This window comes from Nelumbo nucifera, chromosome 2 (assembly GCF_055504915.1).
Source record: "Nelumbo nucifera cultivar China Antique chromosome 2, China Antique-T2T, whole genome shotgun sequence".
NCBI classification, from domain to species: Eukaryota; Viridiplantae; Streptophyta; class Magnoliopsida; order Proteales; family Nelumbonaceae; genus Nelumbo; species Nelumbo nucifera.
The window spans coordinates 77,544,992-77,559,254 of NC_142650.1; the positions used below are offsets into that span (position 1 = coordinate 77,544,992).

The 14,263-nt window shown below is 39.0% G+C and overlaps 1 protein-coding gene across 4 annotated transcripts in view; it reads left to right on the forward strand.

The window, feature by feature from the left end:
- The window catches only part of LOC104589499 (putative arabinosyltransferase ARAD1), a 28,832-nt gene extending 14,569 nt beyond the window's left edge, over positions 1 to 14,263 (forward strand). For all 4 annotated transcript variants that reach the window (XM_010247849.3, XM_010247850.2, XM_010247848.2 and 1 more), the window contains one exon: positions 13,411 to 14,263. In XM_010247849.3, the coding sequence (XP_010246151.1) occupies positions 13,411 to 13,965 (555 nt within the window). In that variant the 3' untranslated portion in view covers positions 13,966 to 14,263. The remainder of the gene's footprint in view (positions 1 to 13,410) is intronic.

The window sequence follows — 14,263 nt, forward strand, 5'->3', positions numbered from 1 at the left end:
CATCTGGAAACACTTACTGTACCTGAAGCAGTGAAGCTAGCTTAACACAAATAGCATCAATCCCAGCCTCTGACTCTACTAGCTCCAACAGGGCTTTATGATCCTCAAAAGGAGTTAGAATAATGATGCAGTTTCACTTGAACTCTTTTATAACTTCCCGCCAACTTTCCTCCAGTCCCTTGGTGGTACTAAGGTGGTATTAGCTTCTTTTCCCATTCTTTCTTGGAGGCAAGACAAACTATTCTACCATTATTTGCTGCTTGATCCGTGGTCACCTCTCCAACAGTCTCCGTGGGAGGCCTCCGCTTCATCTTCGTTAAGCCTGTGCTTTTCTCTTGTTTTTCCGCTACAAATCTCCTGGTACCTTTCAATCCATCTACCAAGCAAGTGTATTCTTTCAGAATGCTTGACACTCCTTTCCATCCAGTCGCCAGTTTTGAAAGTTGATCATCTAATGATCATGTTGTGCACAAAATCCCAGCAACAAGAGAGGTGGACTAGTGCTGAAAGCGCGCATATGAGAAAACCGGTTTTTCTCATAGGACCGATTGGGTTCTTGGACCATGAAAGATCAGATCTTTTTGGATGAAGATTGAGTGCATTACCTTATATTGAAGTCCACAAATGCAGATTTAAAGTGGTGTTCCACCCAAGCTTGAATCTTTCCAATAATACTACTCTATGTTTGCAGTGTTGGGTTTCTTTTCCAGAAAGTACAACAGCAAAGGTCCACCCTTTGTGATGTTTTTGGGTGATTTTCTTGACCCAAAAGAAGGCTGGAGTGATGCTTGAACCAATGGATATTGACTCAGGCAGTGATTTAAAAGGTGTGCCTAGGCACAGGCGAGGTGCATTTTAGGGTATGCACCTCGCCCAGGTCCTAGGCGCACTCCTTTCAAAAGGTGCACCTAATGCGCCTCAACCCAGGTGTGTGCCTTTTTAAAATTTTGCTAATGTTGTTCATTCATTCATTCCAATAAAATATCTTCTTAAAAGGCAATTAAAGTTATAAAATAATTATTTTTTATGTGAGAAATAAGAATTTAAAACCCTAACATGGACTTGTTTGGGCTTGCCTCAAGGGGTGTGGTACAAAGGCGACTCATAGAATCAAGGACGCAATATGTTTTACATCGCATTAGCTACTTGAAGTAATGCAATTGAGGAAAAAAAGAGATTGTGGGTTTTACATGCTTGAAAATGCTTTATATGTTTGCTTTTATTTTTAAAATTTCATTTGAAAATGCTTTATATGTTTGCTTTTATTTTTAAAATTTCATTTGAATATTAAAACATTTATTTTAATATTTAAGCTTATATTTTTTATTAACATCATGTTTAATATTTTTTGATTTTTTGCATTTTTAAAATTTTTGGCATTTTTTTTATTTTTCTGACATTTTTTTTTAATTTTTTAGCATTTTTTGTAATTTTGTGCCTTGATTCAAAAAGGCTTGTGCCTCACCTTACTAGGATAGTGTAGTTTAAGTGTCTCACAATGGGGGATCGAATTCAGCTAGTAGAGAGAACAAAGCATGGTTTGATCCCCTCTCATTCCTCTCTATTTATTGACTTGGGAGGGCTGCAAGAGCCCTCTCCCAATCTAATTACAAGTTAGAACTCCTAATTCAATTAGGACAAGATTAGAGAGAGTCTAGCTCTCTTAAATCAGCCATTAGATTGGAATCCTTGAACTAGTCAAACTAGTCAAATCCTAGTCTTATTAGACTTGTCTAGCACATAGTTTGACTAGGAGTCTTATGCAAATCTCTTAATTATCCATTAGAACTCTATTATTTCTGGAAAATATTTATCCAATTAGGAGATTACAGCTTGTATGGTGTGGGACCCACAACTTAATGAGGTAATTTCGGTGATTATTGATAACTAACAAAGATGAAGAAACAATGAAACAAGTAAATCACTTGCTATTCACCAAAGTATTAGAAGGAAAAGGAAAAAGAGAAGAAATCTTACTGCTGAACAAACAATAGTGAGATAGATTGCTTAGGGAAGAAGCAATTGGAGAGAGAGAGACTTGTCTTTACTAAGACAAACTTCTGTTCATTAAATTGGCTCTTCTAAAATTGACTCTATTTATAGACTTAACAATGAGGGCTTGGATCTCTCTTTGCAAACTCCAAATTAGACTAAAAACTTACTAGATAGAACTCCTACTTGTCTTAGGACTAAGGCAAACCAATGGGTAATCCTAGGTAATCCGTTTCTTGGGGGCTCAAATTGTAATTGGAAGATAAGAAAGTTTGTCTTCCTCTTTGTAATTATTCTTATATTGAATTAATGAATTTGTTATTGATCAAAAAAAAAATCCTAGGTAATCCGTAAGGACATTGAAATAAGGACTTGTAACTCCACTAAAATTACTCTAATAACACTACACTAATCCACAGAAGATTCAAATCCTGCTACAGACTAAGAACCCTATTGAATGGGCCAGTGATGCAGTATAGCCTTATACAGAAATAGAGAATACACCAGATCAAGTCATGGAAAGATTTGACATCCCAAAGTTACTAAAACTTATGGAAGAAGGAACTAAGCTAATAGCAGTTTCTAATTGTTAGTCAACTACTATTTTGTTGTGTTTGTACTTTCTGAGTTTCTATTTTTTAGATTTTATTTGGAGTCATCTGCTGTTTTAGTAATTGCCAAATCTCTAAGCTTTGCGGAGTCTATATACATGTAAATCTGTCTAAAACAGCAGAATTTGAATGAACTAGTTTTTACCTTTTGTACACAGTTCTAATTGATTCTATTTTTTGTTCTTGAGATTTTATTTCGGAGCCAACTGCAGTTTTAGTAATTGCCGAATCTCTAAGATTTGAGGAGTCTATATATACAGGTAAATCTATCTAGAACAGCAGAATTGAATGAATTAGTTTTTATTTTTCTCTGCAGTTTTCCTTGAAATCAGTGTTGGAGAAACACATAATTTCTTTCTTTTCTCTTTGTTATTTTCTAGTTCTTCTCGGCTACTAGAAGCCCAGCAACTATTGTCTGGATTTGTATTTTGAAGCAAGGCTAGCCATTGACCTTGCATTCTATCTATCAGCCCCTACGTTAGTTGGCATTAACCAAGATGCCTTGTAAAAGGGCCTCTGATCCTCCCTATAGTGAGGAAGCCAACAATAGAATGTGGGGTTGACCTCTATTCATGGAGGGGGTGGGCCATATTTTGGGCCCATTAGGGGGTGTAAACCTGGTCTTTTTTCATTATGGTGCCAAGAGTCAGATTAGTGAAAAAGACCATGACAAAGACTTAGAGGTAGACTGGTGGAAGGGTGCTTGAAAGCTCTAGGTAAGGTGCTACAGTTGCAGAGCAGTGTTTGGCACAACGAGTTCTTTGGGGCTTTGTCACCTTGTGACACTCAGTCAATAAGGAGAAAAGAGGAGTGGGTTTGGGTTGTTATGCGTTATGAGATTGCAGATGGGTTGGAAGACAAGAAACTCGACAACGAGAAAGAGAATAATACAAAAAAGAAACTCATAGAAAACCATTGGACGCAAGTCTAAGGTTTGTGCCTGTTAATACTGTAGCAAGATTGATGAGCGAGGTAAGTAGAGCCTGCCGATTGGGGTGGAAGAGGTTCAAATTCCTGAAGAAATGGATTGGTTCATGGTGCCTTAATTGGCAAAGAGCGTGTTGCCAGATGTCGGTGGAGAGGTTGCAATAGTGTGTTCTGGTGGTGGTCTGGAGATGATTCATGGACTTGTGCATATAAGAATAGAGATGAGGTAGGGCTATTGGAGGCATTTTGCTAGGTCCTTCAAAGTCTCAGGGGTTGAGGATGAAGGAAGGTTTGAATCTAAGTAATTGTTTGGAGGTTGATAGGAGTTTATTTGGTTCTGTTGGTGGGAGTTTTGAGCCAAGAGGTGGTGAGGGAGGGATTAGAGTTGAAAGTGTGAAGGTTGATGCTAATCAAGGGGTTGGTGTGGGTGTTTCATTGATGAGTGGTAAGGGTGTTGGTGTTGGGGTGCAAGATGAAGGGGGAAGGATGGAGGGACTAGGGAGGGGTTAGTGGTGAGGAGGTGACTCGACAAGATTTGGATGAAATTTTTTTGAAGAAATCTGATAGGGAGCAAGGTTTAGAAGGGATGTGGGGTTTGAAAGATTAGTGGGTTTGGTCAAGTTGAAGGAGATAAGGTGGATTGAAGTGGGGCTGAAGGTAGTAGGAGCATTGATGGAGTAAAAGTGTTTAAAAGGAAAAAATATCGAACTATGTCCCTTTATGATGTTTGGGAAGTGGAAGTGGAGTCAGTGTTGGAATGATGGTGATGATGAGGTTCACATTGATGAGATGCACGCAATTGAAAGTTTGATTGACTTGTAGAAAGTGGTAAATATAGAGGTGGAAATGAGTAAAACTTTGGCTTTGTTTTCTCAGGCAAGGAGAAGTTTGCCAAACCACAAACCAGGCTGTTGGCTGATCTTTGTACCCAATGAACTTCAATCTGAAAATCCTTTGAGAACCATTTAAAATGCCTAATTTCATTTCTGAAACACCAAGATGTGTTTGTCCCATCTAGTAGACAACTAATAACCACATCAGACTCACCTTATACAATCAATCTTTGTGCTCCCTTCTACCTTGCTTTCTGCACATCCAACAGTTGCTGCTTTCAGTCTCCCAATTATTTAGATGTCTTCTACAGGTAGGGCACCAAGTAACTTCATTTTCCACAATCTTATAGGCGTTTGCTACCCAGGCCTCTTTATGCTCTGCAATGATGAACAGTTTTGAGAATCTCTCCATCAAATCTCTATCACCAAACCATATATCTCTCCAGAAACTTACACTGTCCACTTCTCCAAAAACTTGTTCTGTCTCCTGGCCCTGCTTTCAATTTGGTTTCTTGCTTGAAACTTGCATGAACTCTTTGCAGCCCTCTCAAAACAGAACATCCATAGGATCCATTGTAGACACCCAGACCTCAGGTGAAACTTTTCTACAATGATCTGCTTCCATAACCTAGCCTATTGAGTACGAAACCTCCAAACTCATTTTCCTAATAAGGTTGTATTCATCAGTTTAAGCCGTTTGAACCCCAATCCACCTGCTGGTTTACAAACTTGCTCCCAGTCCAATTTTTTCTCCTCTCCTCCCTCCAGCCTCCATAGAAATTCTGTCAATTCTCCAACCTTTCTATCATGGTAGCTAGAATTCAAAACAGGGACAAAGAAAATGGGCAGTAGCAATAGTATGTTCATCGGTAGAGTTGTTTATACTTCTACTTGTAGAGAACACCGATGTGGACCCCACTGATGTGGTCCCCACTGTGTTCGTATGGCAGCATATTTCTGTAAGTTATGTCAGTGACTCAGTGTTGGTAGTTATTTCAGTTTGTTATTTCAGCTTTATTATTAGTTTATTTGCCATGTAAGCAATAAGGGCAATTCAGCCCTTTTACAATTAGTCAACATATATAAATATTAAGAATGGGTCGGCTGATGTCAAGACCAACCCTCTCTCTTTTCCAAAATCTCTTCGTGTGCTTCTTCTCTTCTCTTCTCTCCTCTCTTCTTCTTCTTCTTCTTCTCTTCTGCAATTTCTTCATTCTTTTTCTTTTGAATTCAAGACTTATTGTAGTCTTGATCGACTAATTGGTATCAGAGCCGACCTAGGAGCTCTTATGTTAGTCTAATTAGATTGATTACATGAGAATCTCCTAGGTTTAGAAGTTTTTCAACAAAGGAGGATCGGCTGATTCTTGGAGGTTACTGGTAGTGTGCGGCTGCTACTAAGAAGATGGTAGAAGGCTGGGAGAGTTCTAGTAGTTAGGAAGAATCAAAAAAGGCCTCGGATCCTCAAGATTAGGGTAGTGCATCAGATAGAAGGTGGCGGCCAGAGATTTTCTTTCATAAAGTAAGCTTTTTCTTGACAATAACTTTGAAAAAAATCATCTTGGTTTATTTTGAGAGGTGCAGCTGGAAAATCTGTGTTTTTCCTTTAGGGTTTTGAGAGAAAACCCTAAAATTCAGAACTGTTGTTGGTTTCAGATCAGATTTTGAATTGGTTTCATTCAGAATTCTGTTTTCTTTGTTCTTTGGAAGACCTAGGCCAGCTGTTGTCAGTTGTTTGGGTGTTGTTTTTCTATTACAGTAGTTAAAAAAAGTTTTTTTATTAATTTTTGATCAAGAATGGAGTTCAAGAATCAGCGGGAAGGTGTTTTGGGACTAGCAATTCTGGTAACATGTCTGAGAATGCCTTTCAGATTACAACTGTGAAGTTTGATGGATCAAACTAGTTAGAATGGGCTCAATCGGCCATGATGGCCATTGGGGGTAAAGGAAAACTGAGCTACTTGTTGGGAGATGTGAAAGAACCAACTAAGGAGGATCAAACTTATACCAAATGGGTTCAGGAGAACTATTTGGTTATGATATGGCTGTGCAACTCTATGCAGCCACATATCAGCCGGAACTATTTGTGGGCAAAAACAGCCAAGGAAATCTGGGATGTCATAAAGGAGACTTACTTCCAACCCCTTAATATTGCTAGGGCTTATGAATTGAAGTGTGAGGTTAACAACCTTAAGCAAGGAGAGGAACTAGTCTCAGTTTACTTCTCTACCTTGAAATCTCTATGGCATGAAATTGACCACCTAGAAACACTTGAGTGGGAAAGTTAGAAGGATGCACGGACTCATAGAAAGCAACTTGAAACTAATAGGGTTTTTGAGTTCCTAACTGGTCTGAATTCTGACTATGATATTGTGAGACAACAACTACTAACAAGGGACAGTGTGACCTTATCTCAAGCCTACTCCTTAGTGCATAGTGAAGAGACTAGGAGAAAGGTTATGATGCAGCATCAGTCCTTTCCACCATCCTTGGCAGCAGTTAAACCTAAGTCTGGGGGTGATACAGAGAGGGATATAAAGAAGGAAGACAAGCGTGATCTAGTGTGTGAACATTGCAAGAAACCTAAGCATACTAAAGACACATGTTGGAAGCTGCACCCTCATCTAGTTCTAGCAAAACTTAGGAACAAAAGGGGTAATGCTAATATGGTTGTTAATATTGATTGTGCATCCTCATCGGGCACAAAAGGCACACCTCTAGACACCCTAGCTGCTGTCCGGGCTGCCCTGACTCAGTTGGAAAAGGAAGTTGGCAGTTCAGCTCCATCATCTCAACCACCATCAATTCCTCCCACATCAGCTTTTGCTCATTCAGGTACTCGGACCTCAGCTTATCGTGCTTCAACTCCAGGTAACACTAAACATTGTTAGGTAATAGACTCAAGTGCATTTGACCATATGACTGGCTTGCCATCACTGTTCACTACCTATCACTTATCTTCTAACAGAGATAAAGTGTCAATTGCATGTTTCCCTTGTTCCCATTTCTGGCAAGGGAGACATTAAGTTGTCTAATACCATTTCCTTGTCTTCAGTTCTGCATGTTCCTAAGCTTAATACTAACTTGCTTTCAATCAGTAGCATTACAAAACATCAGCATTGTTCAGTAACTTTTTTCCCTGACCGATGTGTTTTTCAAGACTTGGAGACAAGGAAGGTGATTGGGACTGGCCGTGAGACAAATGGGATCTATCTGCTTGGAGAGAGTTCTCATTGGGAAGTTAGTCATGATAGGAAGTCTTTTGTTTCTCAGTCTGTTAGTCAGGTTATGCTTTGGCATAATCGGTTGGGTCATTTATCCTTTCGGTCTTTGAAGAGTTTGTTTCCAAATTTATTTGAGAAATCTGGTGTTGGTTTTCCTACCTTTTTGGATGCAGGTGGACCCCTCCTCAAATGTACAAAGCCTATTCCATTCTACTACTGTTAGTGGGTTGAAGAAGAGAGGGAAAATTCTATGGAGATGTGTAAGAGCAGTTGTATGTTGGACAGTTTGGGAGGAAAGGAACCAATAGACCTTTCATGGGAAAGAAAGAAATAAAGGTGTAATTACTGAATTAATTTCCATAAGGGTGATTCAGTGGGCTAAGACTTTTCACATTTTTGAAAACTATTCAGAAGGAGATATCATCAGGAAGTGGAAAGAAGTGGTTTGTTCAGTTCCAAGGAAGAATGTAATTCATCGAGTTTGGTCCCCACCAGCTTCAGGGTTCACTAAATTAAATTTTGATGGAAGCAGCGAAGGAAATCTAGGTCTGTCGGGTATAGGGGGAGCTTTCAGGGATGATGAAGGTTGAATTATCGCATTCGGGTCCTATTGGCTGGGGGGACTCTCTTAGAGCTGAAATATTGGCTGTTATGGAAGGGTTAAAAAGAGCTCGAGAATTAAATATCAGAAACCTGATAGTGGAAGGTGATTCTATTTTGACTATCAACTGGTTAATGAAAGATGATTCTAGTTTGTGGAAGTTTTTGAATGAAAAGAAGAAAATTAGATATCTCATACAAAATATGGAAGTCAAATTTTAGTGGACTAAGAGGTGTGCCAATTGCTTGGCAAATTCATTGGCTAAACAGGGGTGGGAAGAGATAGTTTGTTTTGGGAAACATTGTATTCTGAAATGTTCTCTTGGGAGGGTTAAGAGTTTTTACCCCTCCCTTTGTATTTTTCTATATTAATATCTCTTAATAAAAGTATTTGTTATTTATCAAAAAAAAATTTATTTGAGTCTGTTCAGATGTCCAATTTGAGATGTGAGAGTTGTGAGCTTGCAAAGCATTGTAGAACATCTTATTCATTGAGTAATAAAAGAAGTAGTAATTCTTTTGATATTGTGCATACCGATGTTTGGGGTCTGTATCGCATCACTGCTATGGGGGGATACAGATATTTCTTATTGTTTGTTGATGACTATGCCCGTTTTTCTTGGGTTTACCTTATGCATTCTCGAGATGAAGTTCCTGCTTTAACCCAGATCTTTCATCAGATGATTTTGACCCAGTTTGGAGTCAATCAAAATCTTCAGATCCGATAATGCGAAAGAATACTTAGCAACTCATTAGCCTCTTATTTCCTTGATCATGGGATTATTCACCAGAGTACTTGTCCTTATACACCATAGCAAAATGGGGATGCTGAAAGGAAGAATAGGCACATATTGGAGGTGGCTAGAAGCATTATGTTTAACTCCAATGTGCCTATTCGTTTATGGGGAGATGCTATTCTTACAGTAGTGTATCTCATTAATCGAGTTCCTTCACGGGTTCTTGACATGAAGCCTCCATTTACCCTTCTATACCCTGATAAAGAATTGTTTACTGTTCCCCTTAAAACCTTTGGTTGCACTTGCTTTGTTCAGATTCTTGGACCTCATCTCGTTCCAAATTTGATCCTAAGGCCTCAAAATGTATTTTTCTCGGTTATGCACAAACTCAAAAGGGTTATTGCTGCTATGAACCTACTTCTAGAAGGAGATTTGTCTCTATGGATGTTACTTTTTTTGAGAGTGGGGTTAATTCATCAGAAGTTCCTTTACCTGTTCCATTGAGTGATGAGGGATGTAATGGGGAGGGTTGTCAGAGGTGTTAGGATTTGAGAGTCTATCACAGGCGGTGGAGGCAGGTTGATTTCGGTCATCAGTAGTCCAGGCCAGCCCCAGTTCCTTCTGCGGATCCAAATCCAGGTACCACAGTCCCTCTATCAGATCCATGTCTCACTGAGATACCTTCCACTATTGCACCCTTACCTCCTTTGGATGACCTTGACCTCCCCATTGTAGTCCGTAAAGGCAAACGACGTTGCACCACATCCACAGCTCACTACATTTCCCAGTTCTTGTCCTATGATCACTTGTCCCCCTCTTACAGGTCATTTCTCACATCCATTGTTGATATTCCTATCCCCAGAACAATGCAGGAAGCCTTGTCAGTTCCTGAGTGAAAAGATGCAATGAAGGTTGAATTGGATGCTCTTCTGAGGAATAATACTTGGGAGCTAGTTGATCAGCCTAAAGGGAAGAAACCGGTTGGATATAGATGGGTATTTACTGTGAAACATAATGCTGATGGTTTCATTGAAAGGTATAAGGCCTGGTTAGTTGCAAAGGGATTTACTCAGACTTACGGTATAGACTACTTGGAGACTTTTGCTCCAGTAGCAAAGATGATCACTATTAGAGTTTTATTATCCCTCGCAGCCAGTTACTCTTGGCCCTTGTTCTAGATGGATGTTAAAAATGCCTTCCTCAATGAAGACTTACAGGAAAAAGTCTACATGTAGTTACCTCCTGGATTTTATGATGCAGAGACAGGAAAGAAGGTTTGTCGGTTGAATAAAGCCTTATATGGACTAAAGCAGTCCCCCAAAGCTTGGTTTGATAGATTCAGACAAGCCCTTGAAAAATTCGGCTATGTACAGGCCCAATCAAACCATACATTGTTCATTAAGAGAGTGGACTCTTCCTTGACTTTGCTTGTTGTATATGTGGATGATATTGTAATGACAGAGAATGATAACAGTGAGATTGAGTCTCTTAAACAACTCCTTCATCAAGAGCTTGAGGTGAAAGATCTGGGAGAGCTACGATACTTCTTGGGTATTGAGGTAGCTAGATCTAAACATGGGATTTTTGTTTCTCAAAGAAAGTATGTTCTAGATCTATTGGAAGAAACTGGAAAGTTGGGTGTTAAGCCTGCAGATACACCTATTGAACAGAATCACAAAATCAGTGCAGAGGGTGGAGAGCCACTTGAAGATAAAGCTATGTTCGAACGGTTAGTTGGAAAACTCCTCTATCTTTGTCTCACACGACCGGACATCAGTTATGCAGTCAGCGTTGTTAGTCAGTATATGTACTCTCCTAGAACTACTCACCTTGCAGTTGAGAGGATATTAGCATATTTGAAGAGGTGTCCAAGTAGAGGTATATTATTCAAGAATAATGATCACATGAAGATAGAGGTTTATACAGATGCTGATTGGGTTGGGAGTGTTGATGATAGAAGGTCTACCTCTGGATATTGTGTTTTTGTAGGAGGTAACCTTGTCTCCTGGAGGAATAAGAAACAAAGTGTTGTTTCTCGTTCTAGTGCTGAAGTTGAATATAGATCTATGGCTAATGGTGTGGCTGAAATCCTATGGCTGAAGTCATTATTTGAGGAGTTGGGTATTGCTTATGAGAAGCCTTTAATGTTGTATTGTGATAATCAAGCTGCTATTAATATAGCTCATAATCCGGTACAGCATGACAGAGCTAAGCATATTGAAGTAGACCAACATTTTGTCAGAGAAAGGGTTTCATCTCAAGAAGTGTGTCTTCGTATATCACCTCCAGCGTGCAGCTCGCAGATCTTCTTACCAAGGCTGTTCCAAGAAAGAAGTTAGAGGCAGACCTATGCAAGTTGGGAATGACAAATATCTATTCCCAACTTGAGGGGGAGTGTAGAGAACACTGATGTGGTCTCCACTGTGTTCGTATGGCAGCATATTTCTGTTAGTTATGCCAGTGTTAGTTGGTAGTTATTCCAGTTTGTTATTTCAGCTTTATTATTAGTTTATTTGCCATGTAAGCAATAAGGGCAATTCAGCCCTTTTACAATTAGTCAACATATATAAATATTAAGAGTGTCTCGGCTGATGTCAAGACCAACCCTCTCTCTTTTCCATAATCTCTTCATGTGCTTCTTCTCTTCTCTTCTCTCCTCTCTTCTTCTCTTCTCTTCTTCTCTTCTGCAATTTCTTCATTCTTTTTCTTTTGAATTCAAGACTGATTGTAGTCTTGATCGACTACTCTACTGAAAGGTACTTTGGTTTCAGTTTGCTAATTACCTCTTTTTCACACACTGGATCTCAAATGGCCTTAGTTATACACATTGCACCAAGAGGGAGTCCTAGGTAAGTGGATGGTAAGCTTGCCAATCTTGCAGCCATGGATCTTTACCAATTCCTTGTAGTTGCTCATCTTGCCAACAGGGATTAGTTAACTCTTCTTGAAATTTACCTTGATAATTGAGATGACTTCAAACCATTGAAGTAAGAACTTTAGATGGAGTAGTTCATCTGGGCCCATGGATATGAAGAGTAAAAGTGTCATGGGCATTTTTAAATAAAGGGACTTCAGTATCCATTTCGGAGGCATGAAAACCCTTCTAGACTCCCCCCTCCACTGCTTTATTTGTTATTTGGGATAGCCTTCCATCACATAAATAAACAAAAGTGGAGATAATGGGTCTCCTTAGCGGATGGGCTCTTTGATGATGTATGTTTTCCTGTGGGTCCACAAAGGTCATATGTTTCTTATATACTCTCTTGCCTTCTTTTTCAGTATATTTCTTTTTATTTGCCATAATAAAATAAGGGAAAATTCCCGATCAGTACCCTGTACTTTGGGCCTAGTGTCACTTTGGTCCCCGAACATTAAAATGCGACAATTCGGTACCCGAACTTTCAAAGTGTCAATCCAGTACCTACCGTTAATCAACTGTTAACCAGCCATTAAGTGGCATTTGAAAAAGACACACTAGAAGGGCATTTGCGTCTTTTTCAAATGCCATTTAACGGTTGATTAAGAGTAGGTACTGGATTGACACGTTTTGAAAGTTCAGGTACTGAATTGTTGCATTTTAAAGTTCGGGGACCAAAGTGGCAGTAGGCCCAAAGTACAAGGTACTAATCGGGAATTTTCCCATAAAATAATGAAACCTAGCTCCACTTGTGATGATTAGCATGGCCTAGATCCAAATTAATTCTGGCTCCATCTCTGATCAATAGTGTAGCTTATGATTCAAATTTTACAGGTTCTTGAAAAAGAACATAGTTTAGTCCCCAAAGCTAGCATTTCAGTCTTCCTATCACCAGAATACATTTCAATAATTGGTTTCTATAACATTTATTGAGAACTGTGGTAATTGAACACTCCAGTCGGTCTACCAACATGATGGTTCTGGTGTTAATATAATCTTATTGATAAGATAATATAATATTATAGCATTTCATCTTGTCTTTCACTAGAATAAGCTTAAAATAATTGGTTTCTATAAACATTATTGAGAACTGTGATGATTGAACTTCCCTCCATATGGTCTACCAACATTTCTTATGGTATTAATGTAATGTTATTGATATGACTGAATTAATTTCCATTTAGATGCCTAACCAATAGTTGCTTAAGTGGTGGACATTCAATTTCCATGAATACTCACTATCCAAACAGGTTCTAATTCCACTACACCATCAATTCACCTAATTGATTTGATACTAACAATCTAATTTACTACCCTTTTGGTAAGTTGTTTGCTATTAGTTCTTAAAATGGTCTAGAGTGCATCTAAATGGGGTAGCAGGGATCATCTAATGGGGGCCTTTTTCTGTGATTGGACTCAAGAAATGGTAGTTCATACTTGATTGTTTATGGGCCTTGTAATTGTTTTTTTCCCATTAGTAGGCTGATTGTGTAGTTGATAGTTACCTCAGATGGCTTGGATTGTTATAGTATGTGATTCTTAGATAATATGACATGGGATTCTTTGCAGGGTGGGTTCATTCGGCAAGAGTTGTTTTATCTTCTGAAAGAAGAAAAGGACGTGCATTTTTCTTTTGGGAGTATCCATGGTGATGGGATCAGAAGTGCCACCTTAGGAATGCAGACCTCAAAGTACTGCCTAAACATTGCTGGTGACACTCCATCATCCAACCGCCTATTTGATGCCATTGCTAGTCACTGTGTTCCTGTCATAATTAGTGATGATATCGAGCTTCCTTATGAAGATGTGCTTGATTACTCGGAATTTTGCATCTTTGTACGCACATCGGATGCTCTAAAAGAAAAGTTCGTCATCAATCTGATCAGGAGCATTAGTAAGGAGGAATGGACACGGATGTGGAAAAGACTGAAAGAGGTTGAAAGGTTCTTCGAGTTTCAGTATCCATCGCAAAAGGATGATGCTGTACAAATGATTTGGCAGGCAGTGGCACGTAAGGTGTCATCAGTCCGATTGAAGTTAAACAAGTCAAGGCGATTCTCCCGCTTTGAAGTTGGGAGGACGAAAAGGACAATAGTAATTCCATCGGCAAAGAATTTTTGGTGAGAAGTTATCCCAAAAGAGCATTGTAGGTTGCATTGATTCTCCCTTTCTGAATGATTTCGTTAACATGTAAATAAATTTACTGCTTTAGAAAGGTGAGATGATTTTTCTCACTACAAATTTTGAGCCTTTTAACTTGTAATGTAAATGAGGGGAGTTTGTGTTTTACATCAGAGAATTAGTTTCAAAATATGGCTTTGTAAAGGTGTATCAACTATGTTCATTGTACTGTAACGAGGGCATATTTTCATCTCTAGGGTCAAATGCAAAATTACCCTTCACTTGGGTTTTTAGGACTGGA